Source organism: Protopterus annectens, chromosome 9.part0 (genome assembly GCF_019279795.1).
Source record: "Protopterus annectens isolate FY-2018-M chromosome 9.part0, PAN1.0, whole genome shotgun sequence".
NCBI classification, from domain to species: domain Eukaryota; kingdom Metazoa; phylum Chordata; order Ceratodontiformes; family Protopteridae; genus Protopterus; species Protopterus annectens.
In genome coordinates, this window is record NC_056743.1 from 289,017,639 (window position 1) to 289,035,905 (window position 18,267).

At 35.6% G+C, this 18,267-nt stretch overlaps 1 protein-coding gene across 2 annotated transcripts in view; it reads left to right on the forward strand.

The window, feature by feature from the left end:
- Positions 1 to 18,267, forward strand: part of OTOG (otogelin) — a 2,079,396-nt gene that overhangs the window by 112 nt on the left and 2,061,017 nt on the right. For both annotated transcript variants that reach the window (XM_044082876.1, XM_044082877.1), the window contains exons 1-3: positions 1 to 99; positions 385 to 445; positions 926 to 983. The exon at positions 1 to 99 is cut by the window's left edge and continues 112 nt beyond it. In XM_044082876.1, the coding sequence (XP_043938811.1) occupies positions 27 to 99; positions 385 to 445; positions 926 to 983 (192 nt within the window). In that variant the 5' untranslated portion in view covers positions 1 to 26. The remainder of the gene's footprint in view (positions 100 to 384; positions 446 to 925; positions 984 to 18,267) is intronic.

Here is an 18,267-nt window from a genome sequence, read left to right on the forward strand (position 1 = left end):
GCTAAGTGAGACCTCTGGAAACACGAATGGGTTCTCAGTTCAGAGTTAGGCGAAGCATCAGCTATTATTTCTTTTTATATTGCATTTTAATGTCAAAAGGTGAGATGGAATTTATTGCAATTTTTTTTCTTGCGGCTTGTCAGTGTTGAGCAATATTCTTTATTTACTTTTTATTTCTCTATTTTAATTATAAAACGTGTTCAGTGTTATAAAACTTCTGTGTATAGAAAGTTAAATAAAATAATTCGCTTTCTACGTTTTAAGGGACTGAGTTTTTTGTCATATCTGTTAAAGTTATCTCGAGACACTTAGTTTTGAACACCTGGAGTGTTCCTGCTTTTGCGCAACAAACTGTCCTTTTTATCTTTTCCCCATGTTTTGTAGTTCTTGTGTCATGGAGTGAAGAAGGCGTATTAATAGCGCACAGCGGTGATGCACTACAAAGGTAAGCCTTTGTTTGTCAAGTACTGGTGTTTCTCTAGATAGTTAATTCTCAGGAGCCTTTGGGAGTTATTCATTCATTGTCTAGGGGGATATTAACCTCCTGGCTGGACCCTGGCCTTTTCACTGCAGTAACCGTATCTCCTGGAATGGCCTTACAGTGTAAAAATAAAGTGAATGCTGCATTTTGCAGTAAGTGGTTAAATGAGAGAATGCCATAGCGTTTGATGTAACTGTGGTAAATTAAACAGCAAAAAGACATAATTTGTTAAATTTTGTCCATTTATATTCCTGTAAAGGAATAGGGGAGGCGCGCCCTTTTGGGGTTGTTTGCCTCCACATAGTCTTTACTGTTTTGTCGTATCTTTTTTAAAGTTTAGACACATACTTTTGTTTCTAGCGTACTATATGTGGTATGCATGAGCAGCGATAAGCACTGGGATTACCTTTACAGAACAAACCTGGCCTTGTTCTCTTTTTCTAGCAGTAACAACGGCAGTGTAACACTCCAGAAACCGGAGACCGCTTCCCAAGGAAGTCAGGTAGGAATTCAGAATCAGTGGCTTTTGAAAATGAACGGGATATATTTAATATAAAAGGATACGTGAACTGGATATATTTAACATAAAAGTATACGGTATTCTAACAGACGTTTGCCAATGAACTGGATAAATTTAATGTATAGTGCACATTATTTTAAGCAACAGACGTTTGATACTGGATGCAGTATACATTAACAAACAGTATAACCAGTGTCCTTTATGTGTCAATTACATATGTTTTGTAGTCACTTAGAACTGGACTGCAAGTACATTAAAGTTTTTATTCAAAGGTGTTTTCCCTATGTCTGCCTGTCTATTTCTTTCCCTCTCTCTCTCTCTCTCACACACACACACACACACACACACACACACACACACACACACACACACACACACAAAACAACAGCAGCAGCAATGAAAAAAAAGTATAACCCTACAATTGTCCTCCTTTCTTTTAAAATGCATCTTTTAGGGCTTAATACAGATCTGTTTTCAATTTGATTCTTTGGTTTTGGATTGTATTAAATAATGCTATTGTTTAACTGAATAAGGATTTATTTTACCAGTAAATATTGCATCACTGAAATATTATATAGAGTTTATCTTAAGAGTTTAAATTGAATAATTATAAACTTGGCTTTTTTATATCACATGTACATACACATATATTAAAAAGGAATAAAGATGAACATTACTTTTTAATCATAAATGAATACATACACATGTCTATATGTATGTGTACGTGCATTACATATTTTTATTATTTCTGCATATATATGGTGCTGTTAAGTGTAAGGTACTTGCCACATCAATTGATTTTTGAGGAGCTGTAACTTTATGACTCGACATCAAAATCTACATGTTTTCCCACCTTCTGTATCTTTTTCCTGGCCACAATTTCCAAAACAATCGTCTTTTTCCAATGAGGAAACAATGCATGCAAGGATGCTAACATAGGTGGTGCAAGGCTTACTCATCTGTAAGATGTGTTGTTACATACTCTCCTCTTTTCTGTGAGCCTGTAATCCTTAAATAAATATGTGCTTGTGGTAGGTAAATACTTGTGTAACACACTAAAGGAATATACAACATAGATATTCCAATGAAAATGAACTAAAATAAATGCTACAACCAAAAACTTGCTAATCCAGATGTTTCAGTAAAAAAAAAAAATCAATATATACGGCATACAATTTAAAACTAGGTCAATATGATAATGTAGATGAATGTATGCTTCTTTGTCCACAACATTAATACATTGTCTAAACTGCTACAGAGATTTAAAAAATAATATTGTTTTAGTTATATAATTAATATTTTGCAGATAGATTAGTAGCTGGTATGCTGCGAATAAAGAAAAACTCCACATTTCCACTTGATGATAAAGAAATCTCAAAGCTAAAATTGTCACTACTAAACTAAGATAATGCTACATACAGTTACATATAGTGTACAATGTTACATATAGTGTCAGTAGTTTCTTATAAAAATCAGTCAGAGGTTATTGCCTATAACTAAGAGGATCTTTGTCATCAGTAGGAAGGAGAACTATTTATGTTACTGTTATCTTTCTTCAAATATCTGTTCGTTGTTAATGTCAAGTTTATTGCACACAGCTGTGCTATGTTCTTCAGAGGAAGGTCAATAAAACAGTGAATCATAATGTTTGTGTAGAATTTCAAAGCAATATGAGAATTTCCCTGTGAGGTGGTAAACTAGTAATTTAAAAATAGTAGAAAGTAGTCGGATATGTCCAGTACAAAGGATAAGCTACAACTGCATAATTGTGAGTCCCAATAACATAAATAAATGCAGCAACAGTGTGGGCCATTCATAACAAAAATGTAACTTCATGAATATAAAACAGGCTATAACGGCAAATACATAAAAAGTATTGTATGAAGGTCATTCATTTGCAGAACATAATAATTATATTAAATGTGCTAACAAAATGCAGGTGTTTTAGTATTTGCTAGGTATGCTGTGAGATTCAAAAATAAATATTTTTGTAAGGTTGGGAATAAGAAAATGGAGACCTTATTCTGTCGAAACCATACTGGTTACAGGTAGCTGTGTTGCTGAGTTTATGCTCATTTAAAGTTTCGTCACAATAAAATTATGTTGATGTATTAGAACTAGAAGCGCAATTAGAATCTTAAGTTTAGATTGAGCCAATGGTTATTGTCAGCAAAAAGATTTTGTGAAGAAATACCATGTTCCTTAGGTTGCAGAGATTTCCACTAAATTCGGAAACACGCATATAAAGTAGGACCTTCACTGGATGTCTATGAAATAATGTAGCAGGTAATCTATGAAATAAAAAAAACAGGTATAACTACTACTGTAAGCAGATTTAAAAATGCATTTGCTTAGAAATTTAAAATGGAATATAAAAGGCATTGATACAAAATGACTGTTGAATTTATAATGTAATATTGTTTGTGTACAGCAGGCATGAGAATTACAAGGCAGCAAAATTTTGAAAATGTGAACTGTAGGAAGCATTATTCATAATTAAGCAAAAGCACACATTCCAAAGATATGTCACCATAGACATTCACTTTGATCCAGTTATGTCACTGAGGGGGATTTAATTTAATTTAGTAGAAAGAAGAAGAAGAAGTACATTTTAAGCAGATTAAAATGTATGAGTGAGCCTGTTAATAAATGATATGCATCTTTTGATCTATATGACAAATAAATATAAAAATGCCAGGGAAGATAAGCTGACACCAGTTAGATAAATGCTGCTTTATTTAAAAGTGATGCTGTGTTCTTCAAAGTTTCAAGGTGGGAATATAGAAATTAAGGTGAGAAATTTGGCTTTTGGTGATGTAATGCAGAACCTGCAAATGCCATGTGTATGACCTTCATATCTTGAGTTGTAAATGCAAGTCCAAACGTTTGTCAATCCACACCAAGTCTGAGGCTATTGTACTTTGGAGTATCCCTCTTACTGTAAGGTTTAATGATCTTGTATTTAATTTATTTAAGTAGCAGAAGAGTGTGAGGTGTACCCCCTTACAAAAATGCTTTCATGGTGTAACAACAATTTTTAAGATTTTCTGTTTTGTTATTTGAATAACAGTTTATTTTTTAGACAACTGGACCTGGAATTTCAGGTTTTGCCTTATGATAGAGAGACATTTGTTGGGATGAGCTTATTGGATAGGTTTACTCTTCTGTGAAACTGTCTATTCAAGAATAGATGGTTCCTTGAAAAAGTGGAAGTCCTAGATGATGAGGCCATTGTAGACCCTGAGATTTTACTTTTTTTCATTGATATTTTCTAATTGGGTCACTGTTCTTATAAAAGAGCTTCTGCATTACTTTCTACATCATGTGGTAAGATTTCTGATCATGTCCAGGCATACTTATTAATTGCCCCTCCAAATTCAGATGTAAAAAGTCTCATGTATGCAATTTTGTTTTTACTGTTATCTTTAGTAAATGTTGTATCTCATCATTCCTTTTAGAAATTAGCATCTTGGTTAATGTGGTATGAATGTGCTCTAAAATGATTTGTGGCACAGTAATATATCAATTGTCTAATTACTTGTGCTGATTATTAAGGTATGAGGTATCATCATTTTTCTGCAAACTGCCTTCCATCTCAAATGGAAGAGTCTCAAGTAGTACAGAAACATCATACAAAAAGTGGGCAGTAGCATCATACCATACAATAGTACCTGTATTCTGGGATTCTGCTTATTTTATTTATTTTTTTTATTTCAGTGCTCACACTCTCTCTTATTGTTCTTGGTCCAGACAAAAATACACTTTGTTTTGTCATAACCTTTTGGTTATATACTCCTACCACAGGCACCTCTTTTGATCACTTATAAAGTCATCTACCTTTCATTAATTGGTGATAGTGGAAAAATAACAAATCTACAGCAAAATCACTTGCTGTGTAGCTGAAAATCATCCAGCACTATACTGGGCTTAGAGGCACACAAAAATGGGAGAAGAACAAAAAGGACGTGTAGTGATGCAGCTTCTATATGTGTATGTGTTTCATACCATCTGCATAAGTATGTTAGTAGGATTAAGAGGTAACTGGGGACATATTTTCTGTTAGTGAGGCGACTTGGTGGACTTAAGGAATCCCTGTGGGATGCACTGTCAGAGATGCTGGGTGGGCAGACTGGTGTGACAAGGGAAATGATTTTTCTGAGCAATGATACAGAATCAAAATTGCCTAGACATGGTAAGACCTTGCTGTGTCTAACTATGGTGGCTGCCAAAAAAGCAATTACTGGAAAATGGAAAGCAAACTCTAAACCAACTATACTAGAAGTAGTGAATATAGCAACAGAGATAAAACAACTGAAACTGAGATCTTTAGAAAAGGGAAGGAGCAAACTACACAGAAAAAAATAGGAATTGTGGGAACGATACATACTGGGAAGGAATGAGGTTTAAAAGAAGGCAGGACTTAAAGTGAGCTATGTAATATTTGACTGAAAATATCTGGGTATATTATAAGCGATGTATAATGATTGCATCTGGGAGTTTGTCAGTATGGTTTGTGATGTAAAATGCTTGCAACTAGGATTGTGCTGGTGTGGTTTATTTTCATTTATATAAATGGATGATTGCTTATGTCATAAGAGATGGTTTAATAAAAATATTTATTGATTAACAAAAGGGCAGGAATTGAATAATTTATGTTATGTTGTTTAGGTTATATGATATATCACAATAATTGAAGAATAATGTTTTTAATTTTAATCTGTAAATACAGTTTGATTACTTTTATATAAAAATAAATGTGCCTATGACACAAATGATAATTTAATAAAGGTGTTTAAAAAAAAGATCAGCATTTGTTCAACTTGGAATAAAAAATATGGGTCCCTATTATTTTAGCAAACGCAATGAATTGCGAACGCTGTTTAGTCGAACATCATTACGCGAAATGGCAAAATACCAAAAGCACGGAACAGCGATTTTTTTTCTTAGAGAAAAAAATCACTGGGCTGTTTTCGGGACTTTTCCATTTCCTCCACTGTGATGTGATCTCAGAGTTGGTATATTTAAGTAGGGGAGGTGACAGCCCCCCACTTTATTTTGTGTTTTGATTTTTTTTTTTTTTTTTTACAGATCAGCAATTTTTTTTTTCCTGGGAAAAAAATCGTTGATCCCTGTGTTCGACATTTTGGGTTTTTGGGGATTGTGGGTCGATTATATAGTGTTCGCAGTTCATTGTGTTCACTTATATAACATAGACTCAAAAATACTACTGTTGGATATTCTGGCTAGGAAATTGGACATAGAAAGGGTTATAATTAGAAAGTATACGGATATAAAAATGATTTAACTATAACTGACCATTCTAACTTTACACACAGATTCTTAGGTAACTATTTTTTCATTCCTAAACTAAAATAATAGCTCATCTTAACTCAAATGTCCAGTATTTCGCATCACAAAGTACTTATTTCCTTTAATCTAATTACAACATTTCGAAGTACTTCTGCCTCAGTCTGTTCCTCTGCATGCCAGTCTTTTTTTTTTTTTATTTGGTGAAATTTCACATTATTGCCTTCTGTTACTTGTCACATCATCTGGGATATCACCTTCATTTGGTGGGGTATATGCATCGTGGACTTCTGCCACCTTAAAAAAGAAGCAATTAAGCGCGTGTCTGCTTTTAACTGCGTGGTGACTGTAGTCAGAGTTTTATGTGTGTGCTGTTAGTTACAGATGGCTGACTTTATACATGGGACATTTGGTTTAGATTTACTGCTCAAAAAAGCACTAAGTAATTTACATATTAAAACTATCATTCAAATTTAACATAAAATGTTGTATAAGAAATGGCCACAATAAATAAATAAACCATGTCATTGCAAAAAGGCAAATTGAAGCTGTTACCAGACATTTAAAGTAAGAAATAACAGTATTCTTGTCACAGATTGGGGGAGAGATATTACTACAGTATGTGGTTTCACTACGCTTCCTTCTATTTGACCATAAATTGCATCAGGATGATGAACACCATATCTGTAAAATAAAGTCTTGTAACATGGCAGCCAACAGTCGGGCTATTTTGGTTACAACGAGTTAGAAAATAATGCCCATACAGAGTGGTGCAGGAATCAGGATTTGACCGAAAACAAGTGAGCTTTTTCAAGGTTGTAGAAGAAACGATTTTTAAATAAGTATTAACATTAAAGTGATAATCAGTTTTTATACACTGGTGTACTGCAATATATATTGTAATGGCAGATCTCTAATGCTGTTTAACTGTACAGTAGTTACCAAGGGGCAAGTATAAAGTTAGTTAAAGCCTCATATCCCCAGTAATGAAGATAAACTGGAAAAAAGAATAGTTTCTATACTTATTTACAGCACAAAATTAGGTAGTTAATTTTTTTAAATAATAAAGGAACTGAGTTGTTTACATTAACATGCTAAAAGCATTTGCTGAATGTGAAACCCCAAATCAGGTGCTTCCATCAAAACGTGACTTGTAGTGATGATGTTTTCTTGTAATATATCTTTTAATGTATATGCCTGTTTTGACTCAAAGCATGGGTTTATTAAGACTTTTTACATATTTGACCTTCTTAGTGCACTTCCTAGCTTTTCCGTGTAATCAGTATCCCTTCATGGTTTGTAGTGTATAACCGATAAGGAGCATTATTCATCTGTAACAAGTCTGATTCCTAAAAACGCTTAGTTGCCACAGACCAGTATAAAGTTCTTCTGCCATTATTAGCAATGGGGCAGCAAGCATCCAATGGGGCAGCAAGCATCCAATGGGGCAGCAAGCATCATTATTCATTCTTCTTTCTTTCTTTTTTCTTTCTCATGGAACATATTAAATGCAATTAACGTTGCTCCATTTTCAGGAACAGTTAAGGGTTAAGGGATGATGCAGGAGTGCTAAGGTCAGATGATTACTGCTGGTGAAGGAGTTTATTTGCATGAACTACATATTCTAATTAATGATAGCCAAGCTCTGTTAGGAAAGGGATTTATCTGTGGCAATTTTAGGATTACAGCTTCTTACATATCAGCAAGGTACTCAGGGCACATAGTTGTACATATACTCTCTCCCTGATAGGGCTATATAAATGATTCTGCTTTTCCTTAAACAGTGTAATATAACAAAGTTATAATTCCATCAGAATGTAAAGGGCTCACTTTTTCTGTCCTTTTGAAGTACCTGATTACTTCTGTTTAAATTAAACTACATCCTACCTTTGATAATGTTGTTAGTTCCTGGAACTGTATTGATGAAACAGATTGTCACTGTTGAAGTGACACCCTAATTCCTATGTGTAAAAAATTTGAAAAGAGGTTGTGTGTGACAATCTGTTTCATACAATACAGATATCTCCAATTTCCGCCCATAGCCATTCTCTCCCCGGGTTCCTATCAGAAGACTGAAGGCGCATTTTGTCGAATGTGTCTTGGTCGAACTTCAAATGTCAAAAATGCAAAATGATGAAGTGGCGTATAAGCAAATTCTTTCCCTGGAAAAGGAGTCACTTGGCCGCTTCTGTCACTTCGCCATTTTTGGCACTGTAGTGCGATCTCTGAGTTGGTCTATTTAAGTAGGGGTGGGTGGGGGCAAAGCCCCCCACATTTTGTAATGTTTGAATTTTTTTTTTTGGGGAACAGCGATTTTTTTTCCCTGGGAAAAAAGTCACTGTTCTGGTAGTTCATTGTGTTGTGAATTCAAACTTTTGAGTTCGATATAAGAATGTTCGATCATTTGATCGTTCGTTGTTATAATATAGACCCGTCTCCCCTCCCTCCAAAATTCTTGAAAAATGTATTCACTTGCAGCTATTACCTTATTTCTTAGACAACCATCTGCTAACTCCAGCACAGCACAGTTTCAGACTGGACACAGTACCACCCCAGCACTTCTATCCTTCCTTAATAACATCAACCACGCTCGCAACTCTGGAAATATTGTAGACACCCTTCTCCTAGACCTATCTAAGGCCTTCAATACCATTTCCCATAGTCTACTTTTGTCTAAACTCTCTCAACTTAATCTTTCCTCCTCTTCCATCAGTTGGTTCTCCAGTTACCTCTCAATTAGACGGCAAGCCATCAAGTGGAATAACTATACCTCTTCTTACCTTGACACTCTGACAGGCATCTCCCAAGGCTTTATCCTGGGACCTTTACTATTCAACATCTTCATTAAGAACTTTCATCATTGTATCCCAAACACTAAACTAGTCTAATAAACAGATGACTCTACTAACATCTGCTCTGCTGATTCTGTCCCCAAACTCATGCATGTAACTCAGGTCACCTTTGTCATCACAGAGGCATGGATGCTTAATAATCACCTTGCTCTGAATGCATCTAAAACCAAAATTATGATATTTATCCCATCTAGGAGTACCAAAATAGACAAAAACTCTTTCTCTATAGTAATCCAGAACATGACTCCTATTAAAATAGTTCCTTGCACTAATCTTCTGGGTGTTAACATCGATGAACAACTAAAGTTTGACATTCACCTCCAAACCAACATCAAGAAAACTCACCAGAAGCTCAGAATGCTTTATCATTATAATTGCTTACCCCTTCATCCAGGCTTACCCTCTCCAACATGCACCTCCTTCCCTCCCTCATGTATGGTGCCCCTCTCCTTACCCATCTACAAGCCACCCTTAAGGCTAAATTGGCATCCTGTTACAATAAAACCACAAAGTTTGCCACCAGTTTTAAATCCTCCCTAAACTGGCTGGAACTCCCCAACTATCTCCTTTACATTCAGCTCTCTACTGCTCACAAGGTTATCTTTAAGCCATCACAATGCCTCCCTCTCTCTTCCATCCTTACTATGCATCTCCCTGATCGATCCCTTAGGTCCAACAATCAGAATCTCCTCGAAGTATACAAACCTTTACGTACTCCTGGGCAACTTCTACTGTCAATTTCTCTAGCACATAAATGGAATTCACTTCCTCCCCATATCCGAATCATCCAGAATCTCTCCTCTTTTAAAACCTTACTCCACTCCCATCTCTCTTCTACTTGGGAATGCTCTTGCTCTCACCCCTCCTAACCTCCTCCCATCTACCCCCACTACCCCCATTTCCTCTAACCTTTCTCACCCATAACTCTAGTAATACAAGACTCTCCTCCTTTACTTCTCTCTGACTATTTTTACTCCCTTTTATGCCTTACACATTGTAGGCATTTGTAATACATCCATATTTTGAATTCCATCATATCAGGCTGTTCAGAACCAATTATTATTCAGTACTATAAAGATACATTGATGCTACTAACACTACAGCAACTTGATTTTTGTTGTGTAATGCTTTTTACTACCTTCGGATGATTCTGGTTGTATTATTACTTTGTATTAATTCATATTGATTTTTGTTGATTTTGTTTTGTTTTGATGTATATGTCTGTACATGGAGCTGTTCTCACCGGGCCTCCACTGAAAAAGGCCTCATCTTGGCCCAATGGAATCTGCCGGTTAACAAACTGCAAATAACTAACTAACTAAATAAATAAATTAAATAAATAAGTATGGGTAGATGGATGGATTTATGCACTAGGATGTGATTCTGCCACTTTAAAGCTGTGGGACGAGGCATGAAGGCATGTATTTGCAGGAGATTCTGACTTGCAAGACAATTGCTGTTGTATCTTATACTTACAGAAGTTGCTTTTTGCTCATTATAAAGCGTATTCATGAAATGATCATCAGAAAAGGATAAACTTGTTGATTGTTTCATGAGGCTTGAACCAGAGTATATGTCTTACTGTCCTAGTTAAAGGTAAAGAAAACTTGAGGAAGGAAATATGAATTCCAGAGTATCTCTGTAAAAATAAACTTCCCAAAGGTAGAAGGTTTCTGGAATAGCTACTAATCTAGCAGCCTCTTGCTTGTCCTTTAGGAATGTTTTAAGTTTGAAAAGCTAGACTGAATCAGTTACAACAATGTCATACTTGTATATATAATGATGGGTTTGTGAAAAATAAGGAAGAAAAGTCATTGCAGTATGAAGCAGTGTGTTTTTATTCAGTTTGTTGCTAATAAGAAAATATTGAGTTCTGTGTATATTTCTAAAACTGAATTTATCTGCGCATTAAAGAAAATATGGTTATATAAGAAGTAAAAAATGGGGAAGAACAGCCTACTCTATACCCGTATCATTACATAACATCAATTTCCAGCAGCTGTCAACAGTTTAAGACTATGTATTCTTGAGTTAGATACATGAAATAATTAAAATGCCAATGCAAAGTTGCAAGTTTTTCAAACCATGAACCATCATAAATTATATTTTTATAGTTTAATCTTATATTATGATTCAATAAAATTTTGCTTTGCTGATTCATGTTTCATGAAAGTTATTTTTCCTTGTATGGAATCATCAGGGTAAAGGCAATTTTGCATATATTTTTTCTTAGACTATGCCCTCTCATTCCTGTGGGTAAAAAGAGGATGGCAGTACATACATTTATGAAGATATCTTCAGTTAACTACACCACTTCAGTTCTGATTAAAATTATACTTTTATAAAGATATAGTCCAGATAGACAAAAAGCGGGCAGTTACTCAATCAGGCCTTTAAGGCTAGTTCTCAATACACTTTCAGGATAATGGTTTAAAACAATGATATTTCCAGTTTCATAGACTGGGGTTACAGATTTAGTCACACCAAAACATAGACACTGCTCTTAAATAATGAGCTGGCATTACCACATGAGATTCTGTACATTTTGTAATTTAGATTAGATCCTAATAGTATTTAATCAAAACTAATGAAAAAGAGCAAGGTTTTATTAGTGGACAGAAAGAAGAAAGGTAGGACAAATATAACGGAATAGGGATTCTAGATAAAAGCAATAGATCTTGCTATAGAAAAATGACTCAGCAGAGCATAGCTGTAGAAAACTGTAAACATGCTGACCATTTTTTTAAAGAAAAGCAAAAATATTTTATTCTGAATTTATGTAAGCTGATTAACACACTCACAGTTATAAAAGACGTTGTAGCTTAGTACTTTCTTCTTGAACAGTCATACTTAGTGATCCAGGATTGATGGTACTAGTCTAATGCTTATCCCATGGCTAAACATCCAGATAATGGCTGCTATATCGAGTGTGACTTGCTACATCATTACTGTTGTTGGAAGTCGGTACCCATTCACAAGACCGAGCTGCGGTGCACTGACTGGTTGAAAGAATCAAGTGGGAGCAGATGATAGGTTTAGATGAAAAGTCAGGAAGTAGACAGAATTGTAAATCCAGTATACGTGAGGAACTGCCTTCTGCCAGCATGTTGCACTCTCCCTTCCTCCTCATAAAAGATGAGCAAGCAGAGCCTCTTCATTCCTTCCTGTTCAAGCAGCAACTCCAACAGTCACCCATAAAGAGCCATAGAATCACAAAATATATAAGGCAACTGGGCCAGCAGGCCGCCATGCCAATACACTCCCTAAGGCTTTACCTCCTTTCTCAAGGAATGATAAGCCAGTCAAACTGGGGTACATTTATAAAAATCCATCCAATTGTCCAGTGTCTTTTTGAAGGAAGACACTGTGACATGATGTTTGATCTGGAATGAGAGTTTATTCCAGAAAAGGGGTTGTCTTTGAGAGATAAATGTGTCTCTCCAGTGTGATTTTTTTTTTTATTTGATGTAGCAGATTTAGGTCTTTGGTCCTAGTCGTAGCTGGACTGTTTGATTTGTGGAGTTGTAAAAGGTCTTGTCCCATTTGATCTTTAATGGTTCAGAAGGCAAGGCACAGATCACCAGAGAGCAGCCTGTACAACACAGAAAAAAGAGGAAAGGCCTCGATTCTGTTTTGGTAGCTCAGTTGTTTTAGTCCTGATTTTTTTTTAGAAAATGTTGGGGTTTCTCCAACTGCTTGGTATGCCTAGCAAGATACTTCCCAAATGAGTTATTGCATGTGGTGATGGGACTGATCAATGCAAAATAAAGAGGAATAAGGACTTCTTTTGGTCTAGAGGAGATCCCATTTGTGATTAGAGATCTAATGGAGATATGTGAGCCTTTAAACAAACTCAGATTTCTTTGGACACAGTCAGGTTTTTATCCTCCTCACCAGTGGAACTGGCTGAATATTATTTCAAACAACTGCAGCATGTGTAATATGCTGTTTACATTCAGGAGAGCAGCTCAGTTAGTGCGCACTTTTAAAGGAAGAATAAAACTGACTAAAAGAGCTGTTAAATATGCATATCTTAAAAATGCTAGAGTGTGTCACACACCATTCATGTATTATGCATTACAACACAGTCTGCGTTTTTACCTGTGTATGTTTGTTTGAACTGAATACAGTGATGGGATGAAGAAGACCATTCAATAGGTAAATGAAAACATGCTTTTATAAATGAGTATTAATTTTACTAATCTGTTTTTTAGAATGGTGGTATACAGATAAGTAAATGAATTTTAACCTGCTTTGATATTTATGAGGAAATGCTGCATTAGATTTTATTGCCCCTCCTCAGAAGGCATTGCATGAAATGAGTACTGCACCTTTATCATGTGACTCAAAATCAAAGGCACTAAGGAGCTGAGAGTTTCATGTTGTAAAAGGAATGTTTAATGAGCATAATATCCACTCAGCTTTCATTTAAAGCAATTTGATGTGAGATACAATCAGAACATTTCTGGAAGTTTATTCCATAAAGCAAACATTAAATAATGGTGAAAAGTATTATGTCTGACAGTATTAATATGTTTTAAATAGACCAAGACTTAAGACATAATTATTAATTTTAGTGCTAGTATAAAGTGCATGTATTTAAAGTGACAATAAGGCAGATGTTATAGGCTGTTTAAATGCTGTAACCCTCCACAGCATACCTTTCTTCAAAGGAATACGTGTTCATGTACGGGGAGGGTTAAGGTGTTTACCTTCAGACACAAGGCGCAGGGTTTAATTCTCACTTGGGGCAACTGGCTAGACTTAAAATGGCCCAAAGGGGCAGTTAGCCTAGTACTAAACTATGAACCTATGAACCTATAATTAAGATGAGTTTAAACCAGTGAGCCATATTTCACAAGTATTGCTGCTTCTTCAGAAGATGTTTTTGTTAAATGTTCACTGAATATTTGAAACCGATGTTTCAAAATTGAGTTATAGGAGCTTAACTGTAGTATTCATTGTATGGCTTTATTGAAGAAGTCATGCTTAAATGTTAATGCTAACACTGGATAAGCTTTTCTTATAATGAAACCGACTTTGTAGCCAGTATCAGAAAGTTTGAATAAAGCTACATCTATATCTTCAGAGGAGTTTTTTCTGGGGAGTTCATGAACTTTAGATCAAAATAATACAATATCATTATTTTGTAGAAAGAACTACACATCCCTTTAAATTTAAGGATACTTTACTTGAGTTGTACCAGATGCAAATATTTGTTGGCTGCTTTGTTTGAGTCTGATCAGTTTCTTTAATCTTGTCTGTGATACTGTAGTTATTAGCGTACTTAGATTACCAAGTGCTTGGTGTTAATTCCATACTAGGTGTTAAGAAATTGTGCAAATCAAGGCAATGAAATGGGTCTTGGATGACTTTAAAAAACATCTTTGTCAGTTAAAGAAAACATGTAATGGAATAATTAATTGGTTTCTGTCAAACAGTAATATATCAAACGGCTGTTTCAGTGGCACAGAAGGATAAAGCCTTGACTACAGTCCAGATGACCTGGGCTGGATTAGCCACTGCTGGAAAGCTTTCTTTTTACAAAGTCAGTTACTCCAATCCCGATTGCTTCTGATAAATCTAGTTCCTTCCATATCAGAGGCTCAAGTCTCCATGGATGTGACAATCTCTCCTGCCACTGTAAGTCCTACTGCACAATTGCTGCAAGGCAATCCATTAGTGTTGGGGGTCCAGTTAAACACCTGTCTGAAATACTTTTTCTAACTTATTAGAGACCAACCAGTTGTCTAATATGCTTACCGAACCCTCTTTAGAGATTAAAATGTCACATGCTGCTACGCATAATGTAACAATCTCCAAATATCACAACCACAACTCCTTCACGTAGAAAAAGCAAAAACAGTAGTGAAACAAACCACCGCCGGCTTTACCATAAAGGGTGTGTTCCGTAGCTAAAAGTTGTTACAGCTTGCCAGAATTACCAAAAACCATGTATTGTTGCAAAAAATGTCCAGCCACTCGTGGATAAAAAACAAGAAATTTAATGAACAGCAAAAGACACGTACAACGAACTGGGATTGAGCGCGCTTTCATCTATTATTACCAGACTTCATCAGAATCCATATTTGTTAGCTGTTACATGCCTTAAATACTTGTAATAATAAAACAATTAAATATTTAATCAATCAATTAATCCTAATCAAATTGTTGCATCAAATGAAATCAATTCTTTTAAAGACAATTTTTTTAAAAACATTTTTTAAAAAACTTTGTAGTACTGCCATGGAAAATAGTATGCACAGGTGCCCCCCCCAAAAAAATATATACACACTCATTGCCATGCACAAATACAAATACCAACCCATAAAATACATGACATAGAAAATATAATCCTGCAAAATATTAATAAAGTGCTTCAGTAATAAATATAATAAGTATGTTAAATATAAAAGGGTATATAAGAAGTACCACTATATATAGTTGAAAATATCAAATATCTGCATATGTGCTTATATGCATAAATCCTGAAGTCCAAGAGAAAAATATAAGCCCAAACTAAACACTAATTACTATAATGTATATAAATATATATGTGTATAAAAAATGTATGTGGCAGAATTAACCAACAACATGTCAAAATCGTAAAAAAATTTTATATATATGTATAAAAATAATAAATATATTATGTTACACAATGATATAATGTATTAATTCAATTTTGGATTATTGGCTAACAATTTTAAAGCTGGTTTTATGGAAAGATGGTCATTTAATCCACTGGGACCACAAGCATCGAGCCTGAGTTGCCAAATCAACTCTTTATACTCTAGCATGGATTCCCAGTCACCTCCTCTGTCACCCTTCTTCACCTCCTCAAGGACCCAAAACTTGATGTTTGTGTTATCACAGGACATGAAATACCTGTATAGTGCATTATTCTCATTTCGTTTGTTTATATCTCTTATGTGTTCATAAATGCGTTGTTTTAATTTACATTCGGTTTTTGTTTTATTATTACAAGTATTTAAGGCATGTAACAGCTAACAAATATGGATTCTGATGAAGTCTGGTAATAATAGATGAAAGCGCGCTCAATCCCAGTTCGTTGTACGTGTCTTTTGCTGTTCATTAAATTTCTTGTTTTTTATCCACGAGTGGCTGGACATTTTTTGCAACAATACATGGTTTTTGGTAATTCTGGCAAGCTGTAACAACTTTTAGCTACGGGACATACCCTTTATGGTAAAGCCGGCGGTGGTTTGTTTCACTACTTTTTTTGCTCAATCTCCAAATATCGACTAGAGTGAAGTTGTGCAAACTCCATGAAATAATTCATTGTGAACAGATATTTCTCTGACAAAGGATGCATTCTGTCATTTCCAGAATTAAGGCTACATTAGAAATTTCCAGCTGATATGAATGGGATGTCTTTCACTGCATTTGCCTCTAATTCCAAAAACTCTTCTGCAAAAAATGTGGAGCATTATAACTGGGCCTTAATTGCTTCTCATTACCACTGTTCCTTCCTACATACCGAAGTAAGCAGTCATCCACCTTCCCTCCTTCCTTAGTTATTTGTTTTCATCTGAGCACACACCCTATGGGGATTAACAAGAGATGGCTACTCCAGCCTTTTAGGCTTTATTAAAGCTAAGAATTTCCTCTCCATCTTAGAGGACTTTTAACAGCCTAGATTAGGTCTGTCATTTTGCTTTCATGAGTGCAAACAAAATCACATCTCTGCTTTGTCAACCATTCTCAGGCAACTCTCTATTTCTGTGGAAAATTCAATACTTATACATTTATATAAGTCCACTTAGCCATAATAAATGGATTGGGTAAGAAACACTGGTCAATATGAAGGCTAACAAGAATGAAATTAGAGGCTGTCAGAGTAGCCTGACTACATGCCAAGCCTGTGAAAGACATAAGACACAGTGTTAAAAAAAGCTCCTCTGAGGTATTTTTGGCACTACATAAATCTAAATAGCCCATTCACATTTAGGGGCACCAATCAGCAGTTTTATGCAGTGTTTTACAGTGATAACCATGAGGCATCAACATTTATTATTCACCCCTTTATCAGTTTTTTTTAAGAGCTATATTAGGTCCCATGAATCTTTCAGTGCATTTTGGTGAACGTGGGTGGGATAAGTCTGTTGACACTTCTCTTCAGGGGCTTTGTCTTCCTTATACCTCTCTTCTGCCTGTGATAGAGGGTCAATGTGGAATATCTTAAGAGAAAAGTTACCAAACCCGATGGGGCACCTTCAAGCCATTCACAGCTGTCTGCTGGCTGCCTTACTGGGACTCCTCAGATGAGGAGAACTTGAAGCAAGAACTACGGCTGATGTGCTAGGCCTCGCTATCTTCTTGGGTCTTTCTCTCCCAAGTCCCCAACCAATGATATCTCATCAAAGAAAAACTCATCAGGCACATTGTCTTGAAGACTTACAGTGCACAAGCCAAAGCATCACAAGAGTATTAGCCTAGTACACACCTATGAACCTATGATCTGGTTGTTCTTTCCATTTAACACACAGGATTGCAGTGTATTTGTAGAGTGTGTATAATTATCTTATGAAATATAAAAAATAAACACTAAAACGGGGGTTTCTTATCTTAGCTGTCTTTGTTACAAAATCCTAAGAGTGCTGATGCTCTCTACCATATATTGGGAAATTTTTTTTCTTGTTTTGGATCTCTTAATAATTTATCTTTGTCAGCATAGTTCAGTACTACAGGAGTGATCTGTCTTGTGCTTGCTTTGGCAACATGTACAGTAAAACTGGAGAGACAGAAGATTAGTATGGCCCTTTGTAAGGATAACACACAAATGTACAAAGCCTTCCATATTTTGATTTGGCTACATGGCAGGTGGTTTGGTTGCTGAGGAGCAGAGGAGGGAGGGGTGGGTAAACAGCAGCTTTGCCAGCTTGCCAATTCCTATTAGGGAGGGTTTTCTGACTGAAGAAGATATACCCCAGTGGTGTGGAGTGATAGGAATGTGTCATAATCAAAAGAGAAATTGCTGGTAAAACTGTGGCCTCTGAGGGAACTGTAGCTAGATGATGATGTGTGTGGTGATGCATGTGATGTCACTAGCTCTGACCAGTTAGGGTGTACCAAAAAATCCCCCTAAG